A 27,799-nucleotide genomic window follows, 5' to 3' on the forward strand; every position below is an offset into this window, starting at 1 on the left:
GTTAGATTCTTGACATTTTCCTGTAGGCCTTTGAGACTTTATTTTTCCAAGTATGCTGTGTCTTCAAGTTCACTGATTTTTTTCTGCATTATCTAATCTGCTCTTAAATCCAACCAAAGATTTTTTTTTAGAACAGTTCTAATTTCACAGAAAAATTGAAGTGAGGGAAAAGGTATTTCCCCTATACAATCCCTCCCCCCACACATGCGTGGACTCCTCCATTATCAACATCCCCCACCAGAGTGGTACATTTGTTACAGTTAATGATTCTATATTGATATTGATGTAATTACCCAAAGTCCACAGTTTATATTATGGCTCACTTTTGCTGTTATACATTTTATGGATCTGGATAAATGGTATAATGCCATATTATCCATTAATCTCATACAGAGTGTCTTTATTGCCCTAAAATTCTATGTGCTGTGCCTGCTCATCTCCGTTTCCCCAACCCCTGACAACCACTGATTTTTTTTTTTTTTTTTTTTTTTACTGTCTGTAGTTTTGCCTCTTCCAGAATGTCATATATTTGGAACTGTACAGGATATAGCCTTTTTATATTGGCTGTTACTTTCACTTAGTAATATTTAAGATTATTCCATGTTTTTTCATGGCTTCATAGCTCACTGCTTTTTAATGCTGAATAAATATTGCATTGATGTATGAGTTTATCTGTTCACTGACTGAAGAACATCTTTTTTGCTTCCAAATTTTGGTAATTATGAATAAAGCTGTATAGGTTTATAAACATCCATGTGTAGGTTTTTGTGTAGACATGTTTTCAACTCCTTTGGGTAAATACCAAGGAAACGGTTGCTGGATCATATGGTAAGAGTGCATTTAATTTTCTAAGAAACACCACAGTGTCTTCCAAAGTGGTTGTACCATTTTGCAATCCTACCAGCAGTGAATGAGTTTCTGTTGCTCTAGATCCTTGCCCGCATTTGGTGTCAGTGTTTTGGATTTTGGCCATTCTAATAGGTGTGTAGCATTTCATTATCTAATTTTGATTCCTGGATAACATATGATGTGGAGCATATTTTCATATGTTTATTTGCCATATGTCTTTGGTGAGGTATCTGTTACAGTCTTTGGCCCATATTTTAATTGGGTTGTTTTTTTTGTTGAGTTTTAAGTGTTCTTTGAATATTTTGGGTAACAGTACTTCATCAGATATGTCTTTTGCAAAGATTTTCTCCCAGTTCTGTGACTTGTCTGTTCATACTCTTGACATTATCTTTTCCAGAGCAGAATTTTTTAATTTTAATGAAGTCCAGCTTACCATTTCTTTCTTCCCTGCATTGTTCCTTTAGTGGTGTATCTAAAAAGCCATCACCGTACTTAAGGTCATTTAGGTTTTTCCTCCTGTGTTATCTTCTAAGCCAACTATAGTTTTGTATTTTGCATTTTACATTAAGGTCTGTTATCCATTCTGAGTTAATTGTGAAGAGTCTAGATTTATTTGCATACGGATTGTTAAAGCACCATTTATTGGAAGGTCTATCTTTGTTTCATTGTCAAAGATCACTTGACTATGTGGGTCTGTCTATTGCTGGATTCTCTATTCTGTTCCATTAATCTCTTTGTTCTTTCACCAATATTGTAGTATCTTGATTACTGTAGCTGCATAGTAATTTATGAAGTTGGGTAGTGTCAGTCCCTTAACTTTGTTCTTTTCCTTTAATATTGTATTGGCTGTTCTGGGTTTTTTGTCTGTCTAAATAAACTTCAGAATCAATTTGTTTATACCACAAAATGATTTACTGGGATTTTGATTGGATTTACATTGAAGCTATAGATCAAGTTGGGAAGAACTGACATCATGACATTATTGAATCTTTCTATCCCATGAACATGAAATACCTTCGTTTATTTAATTCTTCGATTTCATTCATCAAATTTTTGTAGTTTTCCTCATACAGATCTTGTACATATTTTGTTAGGTTTATATCTAAGTATTTCTGTTTTTTGGGGTGCTAATATAAATTTAATTTCAAATTCCACTTGTTCATTGCTGGTATTTGGAAAGTGATGGACTTTTATATATTCACACTGTATCCTGTAACCTTGCTGTAATTACTTATTAGTTCCAGGAATTTTTTTTGTCAGTTGTTTAAGATTTTCTACATAGACAGTCATGTCATTTATGAACAAAGACCAACAAGTGAATTTTAAAGTTTATAGATAATGTATTTTTTATCTCTGCTTTTTTCTTTAACTTTTTTTTTTTAAGTAACCCCTATACCCAACTTGGGGCTCGAACCCACAACCCCAGGATCAAGAGTTGCATGCTCTACCAACTGAGGCAGCCAGGCGCCCCTTCTTTATCTTAAACATATTTATAGTAATAGTTGTTTTAAAGTTCTTATCTGCTAATTCTGTCATGTCATTATGTTGATTGGTTTAAGAGAGGTGGGCTGTATTGTCTCGTTTTTACCTTTTGTAGTATTGGTTGATGATTGTTGAGAGACTGCCAGGCAGGCTCCCTTCTGAGCCAGGAGCCCAACGCGGGGCTCAATCCCAGGACTGTGGGACCATGACCCGAGCCAAAGGCAGACCCTTAACCGACTGAGCCACTCACGTGCCCCTAAAGAACTTTATGGACTGTTTGACATAATGCCCATGGCCCATATTTTAGTTTGTAGGTCTTACAAACAAGCATTCCGGTTATATAACTATAATCTAGTCATCAAAATCAGGAAATTAAGATTGGTATGTTATTGTTATTTAATCCTCAAATATCAATCCTGTTTTGCTAGTTGTCCCAATAATTTTTTGTTGTTTTGTTTTCTTAAAGTAAGCTCTATACCCTGTATGGGGCTTGAACCTCATGACCCTGAGATCAAGAGTCACATGTTCTGCTGGGATTTTGATTGGATTTGCATTGACTCTATAGATCAAGTTGGGAATAGCAAAAGAAAACACTCCAAATTATTCGTAGCATTCAGTTGTAATGTCTGTTTCATCTCCTTCAGTTTGGTATAGTTCCTCAGTCTTTCCTGGTCTTTTGTTGACCTTGATACTTTGAAGAACAGTGGGACAGTTATTTTGTAAAATTTTCCTTCCATTTGGGTTTGTGTTCCCTCATGGTTAGATTCAGGCTATATAAATTTGGTAGGAATATGACACAAGTGTTGCTGTGGTTTTCTGATTGCATCCTGTCAGGTGGTGCTTGGTTTCAATTTGTTCCATTAGATAGATCCTCGCTTTGATCTCTTGATTAAGTGCTGTCTGCCCCACTTCTCCGCTCTTTACTTTTTCTCCTTTATAATTAATAATTTATGAGGAGATATTTTGAAACAGTGTTAATCCCAGTCATTTTTTATTAGTCTTTATTTGTTTATTTGTGTTAGTATGGTTTCCTATTTTACTCAGTGAGTCACTATAAAATTTAGTGGCTTCTTTGTTCTTTTGACCTGTGCTCATTTTTTTCTTAGTACTTCCTTACTTTCTTGTACCACAGATTGTTCTAGATTTATACTTAATTTTCCCTGTTCCAGCCCTGTAATCAGGTTTTTTTTTTTTAAAGAAGCCCAATTTTCCATTAAGTGGAGAATGGTATTTTGGAAACCAACCTCAGGACTCTGGGTGTGGTCCTTGCTATTGGACCTTGGTGCTCCCAGACTGTCATGGACAGAAATCAGCAGTTTAACACCACAGGGTTCATTCTAGTTGTCTTCTTTTCCTCTTGTACCTGCCCTTTCTGAAGGTGAGAATCTTGGCTTCCATTATGCTTAATATAATTTACTTGATCAATTTCTTTGTCTATAATTAATCTCCTTTTGGTGCCACCCCTGTCCATGCATGCATCTTCCTGACCCCATTTGAACTCCCAACTCATTGGGGACAGTCTGCCTCTTTATTCATGAATGGCCTTCCCTGGGTCACTGCATCTCTCCTGTCTACTCCAGTGCTGATGTTTACCTGATTCAGCCCAAACCAGTAGCTTTAGAACTGAATTGTTCTGGAAGGGAAAGGGGTGGTGGAAAGGAAGGGATTAAATGGTCATTTATTAGCAAATGGGCCTTTTCAAATGTGATTTATCCTTTATTAATGAAAATATTCAGTTTTGAAGTAGGACGATGGCATTAGAAATATGTTTTTACATTATTACTTAACAAGCATAAAAGAAAATAAAAATTGCCATGTGAAAACTCTGGGTGTTATTAATTTATAAGAGGTTTTATAGAGAAATAATGCATAGAGCTGTTGATTTTTCAGGGTTGATTGACAGTTCCCTTGAATTTAATTTGACTGTCCTCTTGCTAGAGGGATATTCTTTTTTTATGTTTTATTTTTTAATTTTTTAAATTAACATACAATGTATTATTTATTTCAGGGGTACAGGTCTGTGATTCATCAGTCTTACACAACACCCAGTGCCCTAGAGTGATACTCTTATTTCCACCAGCTTTGTCTTGTCTTCCCATGTGATTCTTTCACATATTTCACTTTTGGCATTGCATTCCATCCACTTCTGGAATTGTGTAATGATGTCTCTGAAGGACTTGATGTGTCCTTTCTTCCTCTTGTTTCCTTGAGAACTTAGAAAATTAAAAATACTAAGGATTTGACTCCCACTTTCCTTTTATTTTCTTTTCCTGTGGACTGTTCTCTTCCTTTTTACCTTTGGAGGGGAATAGGAGGCAGCATTATAAATAATTTGAACAGGATATTAGTAGTTTCTGGATCATAAGTGTTTTTCTGTGGTACATTTTTCTACTAAATGGAAAAAAGGCTTTTGTCAGCCCTTCGTTCACATCATTCAGATCTTTCTCTTTTAGCACTTATAATACAGTCTCTACCTTGGTGGATTGAAGCTACTTTTTTAGGGCTGTGAGAGAGGAGTTCTTCAGTCTTTCATTCCTGTGCCTGGCACCTGATAGGACTAGCTCAATGTCTAATATATGTTTAATTAATGAATTGTTTGGAAAATTAGCCCATATATGAGACTCGATTGTTTTACCTTTGACATTTGTATCTGTAGAATAATTTTTTGTTAAGTTTCCTGTTCTATGTAGGGCAAGTAGGTTTAAAAAAAGTCTGTAGAGCTTGTTTCTGACCTAAAATGTCCCGATTTGGTTACTGATTTTCTCCTTTTCTGACAGACAGTTTGTCACAGTTTCTTGGTTATCCCTGCCCGAAGCCAGAGCTTTGACATCCTGCAGAGTGCCATCAGTAAGCATTTGGTAAATATACGTATATCTTTTTGTTTGTTTTGTTTTGCTACCAAAAAAAGCATAGAGAATCCTTGGTTAATAGTGGGTTTGCCATAGGTGAGGAGAGAGTGAGTGTTCAGAATTCTAAGCTTAATAATTCCATGGACTCAGAGCATGATGCTCTGACAAGAACTGGGAAATCTTGATGTTTTTCCTGGCTGTTACTTACTAATTCTGAAACCTTGGGAAATTCCTTTTCCCCCCTAAAGGACCTTAGTTTCTCCATCTGCAATGAAGGGTTTTAAAATTATACCTTAGGTTCTTCTGACTTGTAATGCTTTAATTAACATGTACTTGGTATTGGTGTATTGGGAATCCAGAATCCAGACTGGGGTCTAAATTACACCTTAAAGATTTGGGTTCTAAAGTAGGGTTGTATCCTAACAGTTGGCTCAAGGCCTGGTCACTAGAAGCAGTGAGCTCAGCCTTGAGACTATTTTGTCTTCTGGACAGTTGGTGTTCTTGTTTCCATTGGGTATGCCTGGGTTTTTGCTTTTTAGCTTCCTCCAACATTTATACTTGGATCTCTGGCTTATTATAATGATGTATAGTGCAAGGGATGGCTCCCACATTTTATCTTCTAGGCACTCTCACTTGTTTGGGTAATTTTATAGGCACATTCCAACCCCCTTTTCTCCTTTAAAATGTTATTTTCCTTAAGTTGGAAGAATACTGTTTTGAATTCCCAGTACTCTTTTCTCTCGGCTGTCGAACTTCCAGTCCTTATGTGTTGTCTCTAAGGATCCCTCCCTTTTTTCTTTTCACCTCCCCTCCAGATATTTATGTCCTCCTTTGACTGCATTCATTATTCTAGTTAAAAGATCAACACAATAGTCATTCTTGGCCACTATATTCAGACAGCCTGATCAGAGCCTACAGCAGACTTTCATGATGACTCAACAGTAGTTCCCAGGAGATTTAAACTCTGCACATGTAAAAGTTATAAGTTAGAGTCCACCTTAATGACAGTTTACAGTAGAGTCCAAATGAATACATATACCATGATGTCCCTTATCGAGGTTTTGGGGCAGTGAAGTAGTCAAGTGTTCAGTATAATGATGTCTTACCCCTGGGTGTTTTACTTAGTCATGTCTGAATGAGTAGCTAAATTAAAGGGAAGGGGAAGGCTAATTGTAAAATGAACTCTGGTGTGTACATTTAATTACCTGGGGTGGAGGTGGTGCCAGATATTAGAGTTTTCTAGTCCGAAGAATCTAATAAAGATCATGTAAATGTGATTGTTGGTATCAAGATTTCGGGGGGGGGGGGCATGAGATAATCCTTTTAAATGATGGTATTTCTGACCATCAGAAATTGTAACGTCTTGAAAATTTTAGTAGACTTTGTCATGGAGGGGGAGGCAGTGGATTAAATTAATAGTATTTCTTGAGTTGGCATGCTTTCAAAGTTATTTAATGTAGTAATTGAATGCTTAAGGGAAAACAGGACCTTAAGGTATGGCAGGTGGCATGTATTATGTATGTACTGTTTTTCAGTGGAAGTGATGTTAGGTTAACTCTCCAGTTAATGGGGTTTGGTTTTAACCAGGAGAGAGGACTGTTGTGAAGAGGTCATTAATCTCATTTTTCTCTGCCTAGGTTGGGTTGACTGTAATTCCTGACAGTACAGCTGGCTGTGTTTTGGGTGTTATCTGTAAGCTCCTGGATCATACGTGTGTACTTAGTGAGACTCTCCTGCCATTTCTGGCTTCTTGTTGCTACAGTCTTCTTTATTTTCTGCTCACTTTAGAGAAAGGAGAAGCAGAACATCTAAGAAAGAGGTAATAGTTTTTGTATTCTTCAACTTTAATTTTTTTTCTCTCTACCTCCCCCAACCAAATAAGAGTAAATAAAATTTAAGAAATTAAAACAAAAACAGTCAAAATTAGATTTGGGAAATATCCTAAATTCTCTTTCAGAATTTGTGTAAACCTAACTGGCGTTTTCTTTTTTTTTTCATAAATTCCCATTGTATTGTGATGAGAATTTTTAGCTTTTGTTTTTTCCTTTAAGCTAGAAATTTGAAAAATTAGATGGTATAAAGTTTCTTTGGGAGCTTTCCTTTTAATGTTGCTATAGGTCTAGCAAGAAAAGAAATTCTATCTACGTTTAGAAGAATGCACTTGTTAATAAGTACAAGCCTTTGTATTTTGTTTTGGGCTTCGTTAGAGCTAACCAGAGTAGAATTTTTAAGTTCTTGGATTTAAGGAAGTTTTTCTAAGATGCTAGTGTTATGTATTAGTTATACTTTAGCTCTTATATAATACAGCTCTTATATATTAGCTCTTCAGACTAAAGGTTCTGGCATAGTTTGGAATATTTCACTTTAATTTAAAAAAGTATTCTCATGCTATGTTCTTATTGGTATGCCTGTTAAAATTTTTTATAGAAATCTAGATTTTATAGAAATAACAGATTTTTAAAAATCTAATATCAGTATAAGAAAATAATTGTTCTATTGCCTGTTAACATTTTGATATTTTTCTAGTTTTTTTAACTTTTCACATACATAAAAATAAATGTATATATGTATGAAACATTTATATACTTTAAAGAGTCTAAGTATAAACTGAACATCCATTTAACCTATCTCCAGGTTCAGAAATAGAACGTCCTCAGCACACACCTGTGTACCCTCTACAGTTACCTTTCCTACATACCCCAGAGATCACTTTTGTGTGTTAAATAACAAAAATTCAACTTAGTAAGTTTTAAAGATCTAATTGGTTTTATTAATTGATTCATTAATTGGGCAGCATTACATCTGGCGAGTAGAGGGGAGCTCTCAAGGGCTGTAGAAAAGGAAGGGTTTTTGAAAATAGATAGGGAGTGGGAAAAAGGAAATTATTAGCAAAGAATCCATCGTTTAGGCAGGGTAGCCCTCCCAAGGGGAATAGAAGGGGTCTATCAGTAAATTTTTCCTTGTGCTGATCAGAAAGTTCCCATGTTGACTGGTTAAAGGTTACATTTCTGGGGAGCTGAAACTGCAGTTAGGTATTAAGTCTTGGTTTGCTGACTTGGGGCCTTCACCTAAGTGATGCCATTTTGAGCCTGGGGTTTTGTTTTTAACTTGTGTTAGTCATTTCCTTGCCTTTTTATTAAAAATTTTATGTGCATTTGTAAACAATACAATTTTGTTTTGCATGTTTTAAGAATTTTATATAAAGGGGATAGTACTATATTTTTTGTGATTTGTCATCATTTGTGAGTCATTCATGTTGATTCAGAAATTTATTTCATTTTTGTTTCTCTGTATCAGGGCTTAAGCAAACTTCTTTCTCTGAAGAATTAGATAGTAAATATTGTAGGTTTTTCATGCCATATAAAGTCTCTTGTCAGAACTATTCAACACTGCCCTGGCAATAGGAAAGCAGCAACAGAGAACATGTAAATGAATGGGTGTGGCTGTTTCAGTAACACTGTTTATAAATACGGGATGTGAGTATGATTGGTTGTGATCCATCCAGTACCCTTGACCTACAGTATTTTGTTACATGAATGTGCAGTAACTTACCATTTTACTGTCAACATATATTTAGATTTTTTTTTTTTTTTTGCTAAATGTGTATGTTGAAAATGGATTTTGTTGGGGTGCCTGGGTGGCTCAGTCGTTAAGCGTCTGCCTTCTGCTCAGGTCATGATCCCAGGGTCCTGGGATCAAGCCCCCCATTGGGCTCCCTGCTCCGCAGGAAGCCTGCTTCTCCCTCTCCCACTCCCCCGGCTTGTGTTCCCTCTCTCGCTGTGTCTCTCTCTGTCAAATAAGTAAAAAATAAAAATAAAAAATAAAATGGATTTTGTTGTAAATAGACTCTAAAATTGACACATAAATACAGATTTGCAGATTTTCTTGCATATCATCAGACTTTTGGTCTCATAGCTCAAGAAAAGGCTTTTATAAATCCCAAGGAACTTCTTAGGGTTCAAAAATGTTTTAATAAGAGTCCCCATTTATGAAATATGTATGTTGCTATTTGTTATTTCCTGTCATTGAAATATAGCCCCTTTACTGAGTACTTTGATGAGAAGTTTTAAAGATCTTTTATAAGTTCTTAGGGAGAAACATCCCACTTTTGACTTTCTGTGGCTGGATGGAACAAAATTCAGTGTATGAAATATTTTTTGCCTGTTTAAAATTTAAATGTTTTATGCTAGGTTGGTATTTCCAGGACTCTTAGTATCTCTCGAGGTGACATTACTTAGTCACAAGGATGTGTTGCCATCCAGAGTGGTAATGTGCTTAAATTCCCTTTTGGGCTACTCCTACCCTCCCTGAGAAGGTGTTTGTAAGGTTATAAATAATGAGAATGTCAGTCAAATTACTAGGCTTTGATTTCTCAAGAGCTGGCCAAAACATCAGGCTTGACCACTCAGTTTGAGTTGTTAAAAACCGTGGCCACTGGACTTTGAAGAAACCATACTGTCGTCTTCTGGACTCATTGTTAGTAATGGAAAAATCTGCTGTCATTGAACCCTCCTGGTTGTAGGTAGTCTATTCTCTGCGGTTTTACTGTTTTCTCCTTAACTTTGTGGTGTTACAGATCAAGGTGTGTCCTAATGTAGGTTTGTTATTACCTGCTTCTTGAGACTTAGTGCACTCTTTGATCTGAAGACTGGGTGTTTTTCCTTCAGGTCTGGGAAGTGCTATTACTATTTCTGTTACCTCCCGTTTTTCTCTCCTCTCCTACAGCCTCCTTTAAACGAAGGGAGCTTCTCAATCTGTCTTCTGTCTCTGAACATCTTCCACTCTGCTGTATGTTTTATTTAACTCTACTGAGTTTTAACATCAGCTCTATTCTTTTCTTAGGTCTGTTGGGGTTTTTACTTGGCTTTTTGTCATTGTTTTTTCCTGATTATTTGGTATTAAAGTTCCTGTCAGTTTGTTCTGTTTTTTCTTTTATTCTCTGGTATGGGAATTCTCCCTTATGTAGGGGAGCAGGTGAGGCTCTGGAGATTGTTTTTCATGGAGTTGAACAAACTCATGGTTTGGATTGTATACCTTTTCTCTGAGTGCATCTTTTGTGAGAGTTCTGTGCAGATTATGGAGACCTCCCTACGGGTCAGTTTTACATGTGCATTGTTCTGCCTTCCAGCTATACACAGGGAGCCCAGTTCTAGCTCCCTGCCTCCCACACCTAGGGCCTAAAGTCTCAGCTTCCAATACTAAGCTGTTGAAAACCCAGCCCTAAAATCCCCACATCCAGTTCTGTACCTCTGTTGGGGTATCTTTATATGACTTCTGTAATGGTTTCTGGCACCTAGAGATTTCACACATTCTGGCTTTTGAGCTTGGCTGTGTACTTTTTTTTAAAAGTATTTTATCTGTATTTCTCTGTGTTGGGGGTAGAAGGGGAGGTTGCTGTTACTTGATTGGAATATGTCAGGAGTTTGTGGAGTTATCTGAACTGCCCCCCCCTTTTTTAAGATTTTATTTATTTGTTAGAGAGCTAGAGAGAGAGAGAACAAGTAGGCAGAGCAGCAGGACGAGGGAGAGGGAGAAGCAGGCTCTCCGCTGAGCAGGGAGCCCGACATGAGCCTCAATCCCAGATCCCTGGGATCATGACCTGAGCCGAAGGCAGCCGCTTAACCGACTGAACCACCCAGGCGCCCCGTGAACTCCTGAAAATTGTATGCAAAATACTGAACTTTCATCAGTTTCTTTAGAGTGATTTTTAGAACTACAGCTTTGAGTTCTGAAACCTCAATTTCATTGGTCCCAGTTCTTTTTTTTTTTTAATTTGAGAGTGCGCATGTGCATAAGAGAGAGCAGGAGTTCCGGGGGCGGGGCGGGGGGCAGAGGCAGAAGGAGAAGCGGACTCCTCCTTGAGCAGGAAGCCAGCTGCAGGGCTCCATCCCTGTACTCTGAGATCATGACCTGAGCCGAAGGCAGACGCCTAAACGACTGAGCCACCCAGGCGACCCCCAGTTCTGTCCTTTAAACACTTGTAGAATGCGTACACTTAGAATGAGTACACTCATGACAACTCTTAGAAAACCCTAGGAATGGCTATTCATACGGTATTTCTCCCATTGCTTGTGGTACCCAGGTCTCTTGTATTTCTTTTTGGCTTGACAGTTTTAATTGTGTGTCTTAAGGTGGAGTTCTAAACTTTATTGATCCATTCACTAAACTTATATTTAGGATTGTATAGAATCTGAGCCCTTTAGCACAGTTTTGATTAGCAATTATTTGAAATCCACTTAAGGTAAAATAGAAAATGGATATTGGACCATTATAGGGGTAACTTAGAAAACTCAAGGGCTAGGAATGTGGAAGCAGGAATTGAAACTCGTTAGGAACCAAAGTAGTTATCTCTACATTTTCTTCTAGATTGTGTAGTCTTTATCTCTGTGCCTTGCCTCCTTATTAGCTGTGTGTGCAGTCTGGCTTTTTTCTCCTTGCACGTGGTTCTCCTAACCTGGCTATGCATGAGTCAACAGGCTGAATAGAGTCTCCAATAAGAGGATCTGGTTGGCTTAGAATGGATTCAGTATCCATCTTTGATGCAGTTGCTGTGTATGAAGTTGGGGAGGTTGATCACATTGTGAAAGGACTGCTGCTTCTACATCTGAAGGTCGTCAGGTTCTCTGAAGGATTTGGGGACTAGGAGGATTATGCACTCGTGATAGAGAATCTGTGATAGACTAAGGTCGGGGCCTTTAACAGCCAGTGGACTCTTTATTGCTCCATTTAATTGATACTCTTCTAGATTGTGGTTAGGCTAGCTGCAAGTCCACCTACCTTTATCATAAAACATTTTTGTTCCTGCTCTATAACAATACCAAGAGAATGATGCTTACTAAAATTTGGATTTATTATTTCTGGCCTTTCATGACCTAGTAATGCAGTAACAGTCCCCTAACTGGCTCCTTTCTGAAATCTATTTTGTTTCCTTGTGAGCACCTTTCTTCACAAATCTGCCCACTTTAAAACACTGAAGAGGCTCAGAATTCAATTCACAGTCTTAAAGTTTCGTGAAGTTTTGTTTTGTATGTTTTTTTTAAGATTTTATTTTAGAGCATGCGAGAGAGCACACTTGAGAGCAGTGGGAGGGGGAAAGAATCTCAGACTCTGTGACCCTAAGTGTGGAGCCCAATGTGGGTCTCAGTCGCACAACCCTGAGATCATGGCCTGAGCCGAAACCAAGAATTGGACACTTAACCAACTGAGCCACCTAGTGCCCCTGTTGTTGTTTAACGTAAACTCTAACCCCATCATGGGGCTCGAACTCAAGACCCTGAGATTAAGAGTTGCATGCTCTACTGACTGAGCCAGGCACCCATTTTTTTTTTCTTTTTATCAGTGGGATAGTCTTACTCTTGATTATTGATGTTGTATAATAGTTGAATAATGTTCAGTGGTAGAGAACAGTGTGCATATATAGATTATTCTGTTCTTTGGCTAATTCTCTGTTCTATATGATCACCAGGGCTTTAAGAATGTCCTCTTAAGCCCAGGAAAGTGCTGATTGCTAGGCTTCCTAGAACTCATTCAACTGGGGGAGAGTACCTGGTTCTTCATTGGATTTGCTTAAAATTAGCTCTGATGAAACCCAGTTACTAGTTTTGATTTGTGGAGTTTTATCAGAAAACACCAGGTTGTTTTTTTTTTTTTTAATTTTTATTTATTTTTTTAAAAGATTTTATTTATTTGACAGAGACAGCGAGAGAGGGAACATAAGCAGGGGGAATGGGAGAGGGAGAAGCAGGTTTCCCGCAGAGCAGGGAGCCCGATGCAGGGCTTGATCCCAGGACCCCGGGATCATGACCTGAGCTGAAGGCAGATGCTTAATGACTGAGCCACATTTCTTAAAAGGACATTTCTCAGTTTTAGGAAATATGGAAAGAGTACTTTTTCTGTGTGTGTTGGTTCTCTGACTCATTTTTGTCTGTTGTTGTAGGGACAAGCTGTGGGGGGTCTGTGTCTCCATCCTGGCTCTCCTGCCTCGAGTCCTCAGGTTGATGCTGCAGAGCCTGCGGGTGAACAGAGCTGGGCCTGAGGAGCTGCCTGTTGTGGGCCAGCTGCTTCGCCTGCTGCTTCAGCATGCACCCCTCAGGACTCATATGTTAACCAATGCCATCTTGGTGCAGCAGATCATCAAGAATATCACGGTAAGAAGTGTGGAACAGGGCTTTGTACTATTAGTACTAGAAAAAGGATTCCTGGGCAGGGCATGGGGTGTTGCTCTTGGGAGGCTAGGTCTCCTGTGCATTGACTGACTCCTGGAATTGAGCCCACTTTGGTGATTTCCCAGGGCTTCCCCTGATGACTAGCACCTGCCACTTAACCAGGGGGAGGTCTTTGATCTAGGGTCCATAATAAAAGCCATAAAGTAGTCAAATTGAATTAAGGTGGCAGGCAGCTTAGTTAGAAGAGGTACAGGCATCAGAGTCACTCTTACCAGGATTCTGATTAACTGTGATAGTTTGGCATGGTTTTTAAACCTGTCAGTTATTTTACCTAGCTGTAAATACCAACTCATTGAGTTTTGGTAACCATAAAATGAGACCATTCAAGTATAGTTTTTAGTGTAACTGACATTAAGTGCTCAACAAATGTTAGCTGTCATTAAAAAAATTATTTAGCAGGAATAAACTACAACTAATTTCAAGTCACTTAGTTCACTGTAAGAGGAAGTTGTGAAATTGTAGGTTTCAGCTTTGTCTAATGGTTGGTTCTGTGTTTGCAGGGGCATCTCTAGGATTCCTTTAGTGTTTTTGGTTTGGAAGAGTTAGAGGTTTTTTTCATGTAGGTATTCGGGGCTTTATTAGTTAATATATGTAGTAATACTTCAGAGTAATAGAACTTAACTAGATATATATAACACAGGTTCTTGTTCTGAATTTTCTCAGTAGCCTTCTAGAAGTAATGGAAGAGGCATCAGAGTAATTCAGAAATAGAAGGGAAGAACAGTCAAGAATTTGGATTATTCTGAGGTTGGAGAATTAGCCCACCTCTGTAGGGAAGAGAATGACAGAAATTGTCAGTTGGCCTTGTAGAATTTTTCTCACTTGATGTTAGTGCAAAGATTGTAAGACCTTGCCCATGCCAAGGGGAGGAAGTCCAGAGTGTAGAGATGGTTGATGGTGAAATTTCTTTAGTTCCTGTCAGTATTTGAGAGGGAACAGATGAAACCAGAAACTGGTGTACTGCTTGTACTTGGGGGTGTGACTAGGAATTTTCACTGCCATTGCCCAATTAAGAAATCTCCATTTCCAATAAGATTTCCTATGGTGATGGATAGATGGAAGATGAGGTGCAGTGGTTCTGAGATCTCATTTGGGTTTGAAAAATACTGTCAGATAGCATAACAATTTTGATACAATTCTCAAATTACTCTTGTTTTTCTCTGCAGACATTGAAGAGTGGAGGTATTCAGGAACAATGGCTCACAGACTTACATTATTGCTTCAATGTGTATATCACTGGGCATCCCCAGGGGCCCAGTGCACTGAGTACAGTCTATTGAGTACAGTAAGAGGCTTCGTGGTACCTCCTGTTTGCAATTGTTTATTCACATCTAATTTTGAAGAGAGACTGATGTAATGTTTGTCATTAAAGCTGAACTTTTAAAGTAGTTGTTTATGAACCTTCCTTTGCACTAGTAGGAAAACACAGGCTGGCTTCTTGGACTAGTACATGATACTTGGTTACAGGTGGTTAGTGTATTTTGCATTTCATAGGAACTAAATATTTACAAAATACAAAGTGATAATATAGTACCTTCTATTTTATGTGCCAAGAAAGTAGCAAAATCTTTGTGTGGTCTCAGCTCCAGTTCATTCAGACAGCAACAGAAACCAGTTTTTTTATTTGGGAACAGTTGCCCTTACCCATCATGACATTCAGCTTCTCACTATGGAGTCCTATTATGTACAGCAGTTTTCTATCCCTCTATGCGGGAGCAAGATTTCAAGATAGTGCTACAGTTGTTTGGGGTTTTCCTATACCTAAATGGTACTTGGTTTGATCTAGTTAATTCTTTTAAAAGTACTGTCTACTAATGATCCGTTATAGTTCTTTTAAAATTACAAGCTAGATAGCAATTTTATTGACCCTTGTACAATGCTGGGGGAGGGTTAGGGGGTACCGACACCTGACACCCACCCCCCACCCCGGTCAGAAAATCCATGTATAAAATTTGATTCCCCCAAATCTTTACTACCAATATCCTACTGTTGACCAGAAGCCTTACTGATAATCAGTTTACACATATTTTGTTATATGTATTAGATTCTAATTCTTAAAATAAAGCAAGCTAGAGAAAAGAACACATTTGCAGTACTACGGCTGTATTTATCGATACCATATGTATTGGGAAAAAAAAAACCACGTTCAGTGGATCAACACAAACCTGGTTGTTCAAGGGTCACCTGTATTCATTATTTTCATAACTTTGAAATAATTACCTTAATTTTTTACAGTTTGCTAATTGTTAACACTTTATTGCTTCTTAATCTCTTACTGTCAAGACAGGGTTGGCAGTAATTTTAAAATGGAAGTGGTCCTAGAAATATTTGAGCCTAGTATGTCACTGTTTCATCCTGCTGTTTACATTCCTACAGTAACTTTGCTCTTAAAAATGTGAAAAAGCCTATGATCACTGGATTGTATTTATGCCAGGTGTTCTTAGAGTTAAAATGTGTGTAGTTTTAGGACAGTTTCCCAGCCAGTAGGAAGGGCATTCTGACAAGATTGCTCACCTGTACAGGTCAGTCAGAAAATACAAGAAAATGGTAAGGCCTGAAGTGGTACCTTATGCATGAATGGTCTGGTCTGTAAACCTCCCCAGTTGATTTCTCGCTGCTGTGATACTGCTGGTGCTCAGCAGCAACCTGAGGCCTTCATAGGCTAACACGGGAACTGTAAAATGGAAGGAATCAACAAGGTGCCTATACTGTCTTACAGGTTTTTTTTTTGTTTTTTGACAGCACAAGCAGGGGGAGTGGGAGAGGGATAAGCAGACTCCCCGCTGAGCAGGAGCCTGACAAAGGGCTCCATCCCTGGACTTGGAGATCATGACTCGAGCAAAAGGCAAACGCTTAACTGACTGAGTCACCCAGGTGCCCCAAGATTTATATATTTTAGAGAAAGAGAGTGGGTGGCGGGAGGGGAGGGGCTAGAGGGAAGGGGAGAGACTCTCCAGCAGACTCCCCCCTGAGTATGGAGCCCAATGCAGGTCCTGGAGATCGTGACCTCAGCTGAAGGCAGACGCTTAACCGACAGAGCCACCCAGGTGCCACTTGTCTTAACAATTCTTAAATGTAAATTCTGGGTCATGATTCTGGTCTAAAATTTAAAACTGATAATGTTGGAATAAGATTAGACTGGAGAAAAGTAGTGAAATGAAGAAGATGGTTGCTATATAACAGGCTCCTCCCCACCCATCTCATCTTGGTTCTTTGCCAGGGCCAAAAACCCAGGGCTGCCCTAGCTGGCTGGCAGAAATCTCATGTTAGTGCTCATGTTATGAGTTTTACTTAGACTTTACTGTTAATTATAAGTTCTACTTTATAGCCGTACTGCCTGAATGGAAGGTAGACAGCCAGGAAGCTTTCCACAGGCACAGTGTACCGTGGTCCTTGTAGCACAGGCTAAGAAGAACAGAGAGAGAGAACATCTGGATATGGTCATTCAGTTGTTACCACGTTTTCAGGCCACTAAGGCTTCAGGCATGAGGATTAATACTGTCTCAAGATGTAAAACATAATCAGCAGAGAATCAGAACTCTGCACTAGCTGTTCCAGCTACCCCGGAAACAGTCTTCCTCCAGAGGTGGTCGAGGCTTTATTTTGGGTTTTGATTGAGTAGCTGATTGCAGGTTATAAGAAAAATTCTTTGATCTTCCACTGTTCTCAAGGAGGTGTATACACTGCAAGTTGCTCACTGTTAAAAGCAAATATCAGAGTTAATCAGGTTATTAATTTTAATACCTCAGAGTTCATTACTGGTGAGGAAGAAGGATTTAGATACGGGCTATCCATGGGGCTGGTAGGGTGATGGCCAGTTTGTCGTAGAGACAGGATGACTTATTTGCCTTGCATTTTCCAACATCCTCCACGACACATGACCTCTCTTAAAGGAAAAACCGTGACTGGAAGGGGCCAGGGGCTTGAGCTGTGACTGGGGCCTCGGTCTTCAGTCTGTCTGGAGTAACTGGGATAGCTCCCTCTGTGCTTTTAACAGACAACAACGCAAACTTACATACACATAGCTTAACTTCCCATGGGCCACACAGTTGGCTATACTGTCCATCGTAGAAAATAGGTTTGTTTGAAAACTCTGTCTTTAAGGATGATGGTCTGATAGGCATATCAGTCTTGAAATGTATTTTTTTAGGCCTTTTTAAGATGCCGCGGTTGGAAAACAGTGATGTATTCAACCCTATCATTTGACAGATGAGGAGGCTGAGGCCCCAAATGGTCAAGATAACTTGTTGAGGCCATATTGCTGTCTGTTGCTCCTAACTTTCTGTGGAGCAAAGAAGCAAACATGAAAGAGGAGTAGTTAAAAAAGTTACAAACATGTCTTGCTATTTCTCTCCTGGTTTTATTACTGTTAAAGTTCTTTCACAGTGAACTATTGCTCTGGAACTCTCTTTTTGGCTGCCTTTACTGTATCCAATCTTGAGTTACTTGCATACCCTTCTGTGGGTGGGCAGGAATGCTGCATTCATACAAGGGGGTTATCAGTACCAGTAATCCCTTGAGCCATGGTTATTCATTAGAATGGATTTTCTAAAGGTAGTTCTTTTATATTTAAAAAGATGGGCCCCCCAAATTTAGGAGATTATATATATTTATATATACATATATATAAGTGCTCTGATCAGTGTTACGCTGCCGTGTTGTAGGTGGTATGCAGGGGTCGCTGTTGAAGGACTGGAGAGAACAGGGATTGTGGGGTCTCCCAAATGCACGTGGAGAAACAGTCCAGGGATGCTATATATATATATATATATATATATACACACACACACACACTTCTGCTTCCTCTTTAAAGAGGTAAAGGCACTCCTAAATCCTTCCTACATTGGAGGACAGGAACAACAATTTTCACTCTAATATATATGTGCCAAATAATTTTCTACAATTGAACAGGACAGTGAACAAATCAGAAGATCCTTAACCCCATGGAATTCTCAAAGCGAAAAAATGAACTAACATTTTTATTCATGGAGAAAACCAAGATTAATGTTACCTTCTTGGTTCAGTTTGGCATCTGTGATACTACATTGCAGAAATCTCTGTGCCCATTCCCATGGAAATTATTCATAGACGTGTTTTGTGTATAAAACACAAACTAGTTAGCCCTGACAATCAGCTTGATTCACTGGTTAATGCTTAATGTGGATGGGTGGACCTAACAAAACCTTGTGTTCCCCCAAGTTTAGCGTTAGGAAAAGATTTTCTTCAGTCCTTGTCTGTTTTGAAGCCAGTCAGAATTAGATATGTAAGACAAACAAGCTACTTATGTGAAATCCCAAGAAACCACTAAGTATTTGAATTTGTTTATTCTGCCCTTTAATTAAACCTTTTGTGCTTCTAAAGCCCTTCATTTTTTAAGATTTCTGATAGTCCTGGATTTTTCTCTTGAGACAAAGTACAAAATTGTTCAGATTATCTAAATGCTACTTCTCTGGTAGTTCCATTTGACCATGGTTTTTGAAACTAATTTTCAGTTCTTTCGAGTATAATAAAAGTTTTCTTTTTTACGTGGATACTTTCAAAGGAATCAAGGTCTACAGTTGTAACTACCCTGCCCACTACTCCCTGATCAGCCTGCCTATATTACATGAGTTGCCCAACTCTTATTAAAGATTGGGCAGTAATTACTCTGTCCCCCACCTCCAGGTTTTCTCCCCATCAAAAACTAAATGAATGTTAAAGTTCATGCTGACAGTCATTGTTCACCTTCCCAGCTGCACTCTGTTCCTGCAGGATGACTAGATTGGCAAAGGTGGGGGGGGACTGTGTTGCCATAGCCACCCATGAGCAACACTGGATCTGACATTAACTGCTGACAGCACTGAACTTATCACCCAAATTTAATGCTTGTGTGAATGAAGGGGGCTCTGAGTAAAACACTCTTGTCTTATGGCTGAAAAGAAAGTTCCCTGAGCTTCTGTATTAGTGAAATTGTGCACAGTGAAGCCTGAGCAGGACATGTTATTAAATATTAAATGTCCTCCTCACAGGGCCATGAAAGGCAAAAGCCAGAGTTTGTGGTTAAGGAACTTCTCAAGAATCTTAATGTGAAACCAATATGGAGCAACAATTCCCCAAGGTCTTTGAAGAATGAAAGTATTTTCATTTCCCTTTTCCTTTATGTGAACAAGTATGTAAAAGTGATCAATAATAGGTCCCATTTATTGTCTCTACTGGAGGTAATGTTAACAATAACTTGTGGTTGTGAAAATAACTTGCCTCTTATGGAGACATGTTGACTGCAGTAATAATTCCATGAAAGGGGAATGAAAAATATGCACACCTCAAATCAAATGACCATTGGAAACCCCTGGCAATCTCTGTTGTTTTATCTTCCACCTTTGGGGATGAAATAAGGCAAATGCTTCCCCACATCATCTCCCCAATCTGTTTTGCCAGTGCAGTGGCTACCTTACCTGAATTGAGACGTAGCACAGAATGAGCTCTGGAAGATCTTGTGGGATGAGGTACTTTCCCTTCTTGAGAACAACCTGAAATCAACCACCAGTGATCATTTCTCTCTGACCATGACAGCTACAGCCTAACCAAGTTCTAAATTCCTTATTGAGGTAAAGGCTTGAGCTTGTTGGTATCTGCCAAGATAAATTAGGTATGGTGTGGAAATACCACGTAGGCCAAGGGTAAGGTCCTGAAATTTTGCTGCCTGGGCTGCAGGTCTGTTCCTAAAGGTGCCTTGGCTCAATGTTTTTCTTTTGGGGAGCTAGCCAGCCTTGTTCTCTGCTGAGTTTATTTGGATGGGCTTTTTCCAGAGCTGAAAATGTCTCAATTTAAAGCAGCTCATCTGCTGAATAAGTATTTACTGTAGTGCATGGGTCTGGGGCATTCCCACAGAAGGGCAACCCTGTACTATCTTAGCATAAGAAAAGTTAAAGTGAGGCAGACAGGGTCTTCCTGCTCCTGGAGCCCTCCAAATGGGTAATGGAAGGGGAAGACCCAAGCAGTGGTCTGGAGGAGTTTAAAGGATGAGGCTTTCAGTAATGAAGGCCAGCAGACCTCTTGGCTGGAAGGCTCTTGGGGCCGAGATGCCAGAATGCATCATGAAACCAATTCTGACCCAGAATTCCTGGAGGGGAGGCACTGAGTGTGGGTGCTGAGGATTCTCTTAGTGCCTGGAAGTAGAATAAGAAAGCTCCTACCTGAATGGAGGTTTGCCCATTGTAATTAAATGCCATTTCAGATACTGAGGCAACACTCTGGGGTGCTTGTCAACTACAGAGTGCCCAAAGGACAATTACCATAGATTTGCTTGAGTACCGAGTGCCTGGTGGACTTTGTTGTGCCTGAGCTGCCCTTGGATGAACTCTTGGTGGTCCTGGTTACTGCAGTGGTTTTTGGGGGGGTTAGTTCCAGTTCCTTCCTCCAAATTTGGAGCAGCAATGCCAGGCACTCTTGGTTCCATTTGTCCACATCTCTGGCTCCAAGCTCCTTCATCTGCAGAAGGTGGGACAGGTGCTTCTTAAGCTGGTAGCTGGTGGGTCAGAAGAGGGGAGAGGCTTTAAGATGACAGTACTGTGAAACTTAAGTTTCCTTAACGTTCCTGGAAGCTATAGGAATAGTACTGCTGAACTGGGAGAATCATTTAAGCTCCCATTCCTACTTTACAGTGGCAGTATGTTTAATGTTGATTTTTAAATCATCAAACACTTCTGAACTAGGAATTAGTTGAGTCTGCCTTCAGGGTCGGTCATGCCAATGTGTAAACAAGTAAGTGCAGTATGAGGAGTACTATGCAAGAATGAGGAGCTAGATGACATGGGACAATGTGGGACTGAAAAATTGGTGGTCTAGTAAGGCTTTACAAGGCTGGTGTTCGTGCTGGGTTTTAAAGGATGCATAGGAGCTTACTAGGCAGAGAAGTGTACTATGGGCAGCAGAACTGGCATTAAGCAGAGGTGTGGGCATAGGTGCCAGGAAAATCAGTAATGAGATGTATATAAAGCACTGTATTTGGTGAAGGAAGAATGGAATGCTATGCTAAACTGTGGAAGGAGCCAACATTTGTTCAGAGCCTGTTACATATCAGGCATTTTCCTTATTTAACCGAAAATAAATCCATGAGGCAGACATGATGAGTCTGATAAAGGCTGAGTAGGTGGGATGTTACCAAGATGGCAACATAGGTTGTTCCTGACTTGGCTTCCTCTTACAAGAACAGCAATTAACTATTCACAGATAAGACACTATGGAGAAAGTCCTAGAACATGGAAGTGAGGCTGCAGCCCCTTGTACCCCAGAGACCAGACACACTGCATTAGGACATGAGGAACAGCTACATGCTGACTGTACTACCCCTCCACCAGGCTGGTGTAGCACCACACCAAAATGTCTGCCCTGAGCCTCTGTACGGTTCCTCAAATGGGAAAAGAGAACCCAGGGTGGAATCCAGCACCCCCCCCCGCCCCAGCATTGTGGGTCACTTCTTGGGAGCCCTCATGCTGGTCTCACCCATGGGGATTGCCAAGGAGGAATCGATAGGGCTTGACCACTTGGAATCTGATTGAGAAGGGAAGAGCTTAAAGCAACCAGCACGTGGATCTTGGCAGACCAGGTTCCTACCTGCGGTGTCCAAGTAGTAGTCCCAACCTTTAATTTTGCTTATCTGCAGAGCCAAAACAGATGCAATCTGACTAGGGAACACAGCAGGGTGCCTGACTGGGGTCCTCAAAGAGCCCTGCCAACCTTGCAGTCTGGTCTGCTTCAGCTCAGGCAGGGGAGCTGAGGCATGGCCTGGACCACACATGAGTGTAGCTCCTGGCCCTGCCTGATCAAAGCCTGTCCAGAACACCTAGAAAGCTGCATAGCCCTGCAACACTCAAGCGGGGAGGTGCAGCTTGCAGAGCAAAGATAGTGGCCCTGTATAGCCAGGGAGCTTGAGTCAACCACATAGAGCTTTTTAGGCCTTTGAGCCAGTTCTCCAGCTCTGCATGGGCAGGGAAGGTAACTCATAGCCCTAGCCATTGCTGAATACAGCCTTCAGCCCATCTGACCAGGAAACCTAGCCAAAGCACACAGGAAGCTTTGTAGCCCATCCAACAGCCCTTCTTACAGTGGCATTTAAACAGAAAGCACAACCTAGCTCTATCCCTATCTGCAGAGCAAAATTGGTGGCCCCATCTGGCCAGCAAATCAATGTACAATCTTATTGAGTCCCCAAACAAGCTGTGCAGGCCTTGGGGCCTGTCCTGCTGCCCTGCCAGTTCAGGGAAGTGAATTCATTGCCCCACCAACTGCTAAGTCTAGTACCCAGCCAGCCAACCATCTAGTAAGCCTGACCAGAAACCTCAGGCAACTGCACAGCCCCTCCTAAAGCCTCACTTGGGCAGAGAACCAACCCAGCAGTCCTATCCCACTGTTCTCAGGCAGCAGCACACACTCAGAGCTTTCCTTGCCCCAAAATAGACTGCTGTAATAGCAAGTTCCACTGCCCAAGGATGTTACTAGCAGACATGTCCAGAAACCCAAACAGCCACCTGGGAAGAACTGTCTTGGCTAAAGCAAACCTGTAAAGTCTGGAAGAGAAGACCACTTACTCAGCAACATGAGGAATCAAGAATCAAAAAATCAGGTAAACATGACACTGCCAAAAGAAACTAATAAAGCTCTGATAACTAACCCTAAATAAATAGAGATCTAGGAATTGTTATACAAAAAATTCAGAACCCCCTTAAAGAAGTTTAGGAACTACAAGAATGCACAACCAAATGAAATTGGCAAGATAATGCATGAACAAAAGTTCAACAAAAAACATTAAAAAATCCTAGAGCTGAAAAATACAAGTCTGAACTGAAGAATTCAGTAGAGAGCTTCAGAGGCGGACTTGACCAGGTAGAAGAAAGAATCAGTGACCTAGAAGACAGGACATTTGAAATTATCTAGTCAGAAGAGCAAAATGAAGCACATAACTGCATTATGGGAATTCCAGAAGAGAAAGAATGAGACAGAAAATATAAAGGGCTGAAAGTTTCCCAAACCTGGAGAGAGAAATGAATATCTAGATCCCTGAAACCCAGAGAACTCTAGAACCTATAATGCTACACTGAGACACACATTGTCAAAAGTCAAATTCTGAAATAAAGAAGTTACATATGGAACAACTTCCATAAGACTGAATGCATTTCTCAACAAAAACTTTTCAGGCCTGGAAAGAACAGGATGATATATTCATAATATGAAAGGAAAAAACTGTCAAGAATTCTATAGCTGGCAAAGCTGTCCTTCAGAAATGGAGAGATAAACAAACTAAAACAAGGAATCACTAGACCTTCATTATAAGAAATGCTAAAGGGAATTGAGTGGAAGTAAAAGGATGCTAGTTAGCATCATAAATAAGAAGGTAGTGGAGTGCCTGGGTGGCTAAGTTGTTAAGTGTCTGCCTTCAGCTCAGGTTATGACCCCAGGGTCCTGGGATTGAGCCCCTCATCGGGCTCCCTGCTCGGTGGGAAGCCTGCTTCTCTCCCATTCCCCATGCTTGTGTTCCCTCTCTCAGTTTCTGTCAAATAAAATCTTTTAAAAAAAAAAGCATAAAATTCACTGGTAATAGTAAACATATAGTCAGAATTAGAATTTATAATAATAGTTGTGCATAATGTGCTTCAACTCTAGTGTAAAAGTTTAAAAACTTAGGGGCACCTGGGTGGCGCAGTTGGTTAAATGTCTGACTCTTGGTTTCGACTCAGATCATAATCTCAGGGTCATGAGACTGAGCCCTGAGTCGGGCTCTGTGTTCAGTGTGAAGTCTGCTTAAGACTCTCCCTTTCCCTCTTCCGCCCCCCACCCTGCACCCTCTAAAATAAATAAATTTTTAAAAAAGTTTAAAAACTTAAAAATACAACTACAGTAGTGTGTTATTGAATATACAATATAAAAATGTAAACTTCAACATCAATAAGCTAACGTGTGTGGGTGAAAAAGTATAAAGTTTAGGAGTGCTATTGAAGTTGTTAATCAGTTTGGGTGTTATAACTAGAAGATATTTTTTAACAAGGGAAAAACCTGAGCTAACACACAAAAGAACATGATAAGCATACAGATAACAAAAGACATCAGAACACACACAAGACAGGATAAGAAAGAAGGTGAAACAGTTCTACAAAATAGCCAGAAAACAACAAAATTACAATAGTAAGTCCTTATTTATCAATAATTACTTTAAATGTAAATGAATTAAGTCCTACAAAAGATATAGAATGGCTGAATGGATTGGGGGAAAAAAAGATCCAATGATATGCTGCCTCAAGAGTGAAGGGATGGAAAAAGATATTTCAAGCAAATGGTAACAAAAAAGCATGGGTAGCTATATCAGAAAGAACAAACTTTAAAAACAGTAAAAAAGGGACAAGGCCATTATATAATGATAGTAAGGTTGATCCATCAAGAAGATATATTTGTAAATATTTATGCACCCAACGTTGGAGCACCTAAATATATAAAAGCAAAAACAGCTAACAGCAGAAATAAACAGCAATACAATGATAGCTGATAAGTTTAATACCCCACACTCAAAAATGGATAGATCATCTAGATAGAGCATCAATAAAGGAAAAGAGGAGGGTGCCTGGGTGGCTCAGCCATTAAGTGTCTGCTTTCGGCTCAGGTCATGATCCCGGGGTCCTTGGATCGAACCCCACATCAGGCTCCCTGCTTGGCGGGAAGCCTGCTTCTCCCTCTCCCACTCCCCCTGTTTGTGTTCCTCTCTTGCTGTCTCTGTCAAATAAATAAATATTAAAAAAAAAAAAAAGGATTTGACTAACACTATAGATCAATTTGACCTGACATATAGAACATTCCATCCAACAACAGCAGAATAGACATTCTTCTCAAGCACACATGGGGCATTTCCTAGGAGAGACCATATCTTAGGTCTCAAAACAAGTGTTGGCAAATTCAAGAAGACTGGAACCATACTAAATATCCTCTTTGACTACAGTGGTATGAAACTAGAAATCAGTAGTAGGAGGAAAACTGGAAAATTCACAAATACATGGAAATTAACATTTTCCTGAGTAACCAATGGACCAAAGAAATCAAAGGGAAAATAAAGTATCTTGAGGCAAACAAAATATGGAAATACAACACACCAAAACTTAATGGAATGCAGCAACAAGTTTTAAGAGGGAACTTCATAGCAATAATTGCCAATGTTAAGAAGCAAGAAGGAGTTCAAATAGATAAGCTACTCCTACACTTTAAGAAAGTAGGAAAAGAACAAAGCCCAAAGTTACAGAAAGAAGGAAATAATAAAGATTGGAGAAGAAATAAATGAAATAGCAGGAAAATAGAGAAAAGTTGACAAACCTTTAGCTAGACTCACCAAGGAAGAGATGATGCAAGTCAAAATTATGAAAAAGGAGACATTACAACTGATAAGACAGAAAGGCAGTGGACCATAAGACACTACTATGAGCAACTATACAACAAAGTGGACAACCTAGAAGAAATGGAAGTTATTAGAAACATACAACCTACCAACACTGAGTCAAGGTGAATAGACCAATTACTAGTAAGAAGATTGAATCAGTAATCAAAAACCTCCCAATGAAGAAAAGCTCAGGACCAGATGGCTGGTGAATTTTACCAAACATTTAAAGAAGAATTAATGCCAGGGTGCCTGCTGGCCTAGTCAGTAGAACATGTGACGCTTGATCTTGGGGTGGTAGGTTCAAGCCCCATGTTGGATATAAAGATTGCTTAAAAATAAAATCTTAAAAAAAAAAAATGCCAATCCTCTTAAAACCCTTCCCAAAGAGTAGAGAACACTCCCAAACTCATTTTATAAGGCCAGCATTACCCTGATACCAAAGACAGAAAAGGACACTACAAGCCAATACTCTTTAATGAATATAGATGCAAAAATTCTCAATAAAATAGCAGGAACTGAATTCACCAGCACATTTATTAAAAGGATCATTCACCATGACTGAGTGGGATTTACCCCTGAAAAGATAGTTCAACATACGTAAAATCAAAGTGCTACATCACATTAATAGAATGAAAGAAAAACATGATTATCTCAATAGAAGCAGAAAAAGCATTTTACAAAATTTAACATCTGGTTCATGGTAAAGACTTAAGAAATTAGGTACAGAAGTAATATACCTTAACATAATAAAGGTCACATATGATAAGTCCACAGTAAAACATCAAACTCAATGGTGAAAAGTTGGGAACTTTTCCTCTGAGATTAGGAACAAGACAAGGGTGTCACTCAAATCCTATTCAACACAGTACTGGAAATTCCAGCTAGAGCAATCAGGCAAGAAAGAAAGTAAAAGACATCACATAAGGAAAGGAAGTTAATATATCTCTATTTACAGATGATTTTTATATATTAAAAAACTTAGGGACTTTACCAGAAACTGTTAATTCTAATCAACAAATTCAGTGAAGTTGCAGGATACAAAATTTACAAAAATCAATGGCATTTCTATGCACTAACAACATTATCTGAAAAAGTAATAAAATGATCCCATTTATAATAGCATCAAATACAAAATAGGAATAAATTCAACTAAAGAGATGAAAGATCTCTACACTGAAAACTACAGAACACTGATGAAATGAAGAAACAAATAATTGGAAACTGTGTTCTTGGATTGGAAGAATATTAAAACATCCATAGTACCCAAAGCCATCTATAGATTCAGTACAATCCCTATCAAGATTCCAATGGCATTTTTTACAGAAGTAGGAAAATACAATTCTAAAATTTATATGGAACTATAAAAGACCCCAAGTAGCCAAAGCAATCTTGAGAAAGAACAAAGGGAGAAGCTTCATACTTCCTGATTTCAAGCTATATTATAAAGTTACAGTAATCAAAACAGTATGGTACCCACCTAAAAACAGATGCCTGGACCAATGGAAGAGAATTAACAGCCCAGAAATAAACCCATGCATACAAGGTCAACTATATTTGACCAGGGAGCCAACCATACTCAATGGAGAAAAGACAATTGTTTGATAAATGGTGCTGGAAAAATTGGATATTCATATGTAAAAGAATGAAACAAGACCCTTATCTTACACCACTCACAAAAATTAATTAGAAATGGATTAAAAAGACCTAAAGGTAAGACCAGAAATTCCTAAAAGAAAACGGGAAAAAGCTCCCTGACAGATGTCTTGCCAATGATTTTTTTGGATATGATGCAAAAAGCACAAACACAAAATAAACAAGTGGAACTACAAAGTAAAAAGCTTAGGCACAGTGAAATAAATGATCTACAAAATGAAAAGACAATCTGTGGAATGGGAAAAAATATTTACAAATCATATATCTGATAAAGAGGTTACTATCCAAAAAACAGAGAACTCCTACAACTAAATAGCAAAAAATCCCAAATGATCCATTGAAAA

The 27,799-nt window shown here is 39.2% G+C and overlaps 2 protein-coding genes across 8 annotated transcripts in view; one reads left to right on the forward strand and one right to left on the reverse strand.

Annotated features, from left to right (window-relative positions):
- Positions 1–16,236, forward strand: part of TEX10 (testis expressed 10) — a 56,154-nt gene extending 39,918 nt beyond the window's left edge. For 3 of the 4 annotated variants that reach the window (XM_027615157.2, XM_027615156.1, XM_027615158.1), the window contains 4 exons: positions 5,109–5,189; positions 6,818–6,999; positions 13,117–13,327; positions 14,572–14,791. In XM_027615157.2, the coding sequence (XP_027470958.1) occupies positions 5,109–5,189; positions 6,818–6,999; positions 13,117–13,327; positions 14,572–14,685 (588 nt within the window). In that variant the 3' untranslated portion in view covers positions 14,686–14,791. Of the gene's footprint in view, positions 1–5,108; positions 5,190–6,817; positions 7,000–13,116; positions 13,328–14,571 lie in introns of all 4 variants that reach the window. The other variant, XR_003523643.2, reaches the window with a different exon arrangement.
- A 105-nt stretch (positions 16,237–16,341) lies between these two features.
- Positions 16,342–27,799, reverse strand: part of INVS (inversin) — a 161,885-nt gene continuing 150,427 nt past the window's right edge. For all 4 annotated transcript variants that reach the window (XM_027615153.2, XM_027615150.2, XM_027615151.2 and 1 more), the window contains 3 exons: positions 20,680–20,912; positions 19,840–19,914; positions 16,342–17,102 (listed from right to left, as the gene is read on the reverse strand). In XM_027615153.2, the coding sequence (XP_027470954.1) occupies positions 16,951–17,102; positions 19,840–19,914; positions 20,680–20,912 (460 nt within the window). In that variant the 3' untranslated portion in view covers positions 16,342–16,950. The remainder of the gene's footprint in view (positions 17,103–19,839; positions 19,915–20,679; positions 20,913–27,799) is intronic.

The sequence above is a fragment of the Zalophus californianus genome, chromosome 13 (assembly GCF_009762305.2).
Source record: "Zalophus californianus isolate mZalCal1 chromosome 13, mZalCal1.pri.v2, whole genome shotgun sequence".
Taxonomy (NCBI): domain Eukaryota; kingdom Metazoa; phylum Chordata; class Mammalia; order Carnivora; family Otariidae; genus Zalophus; species Zalophus californianus.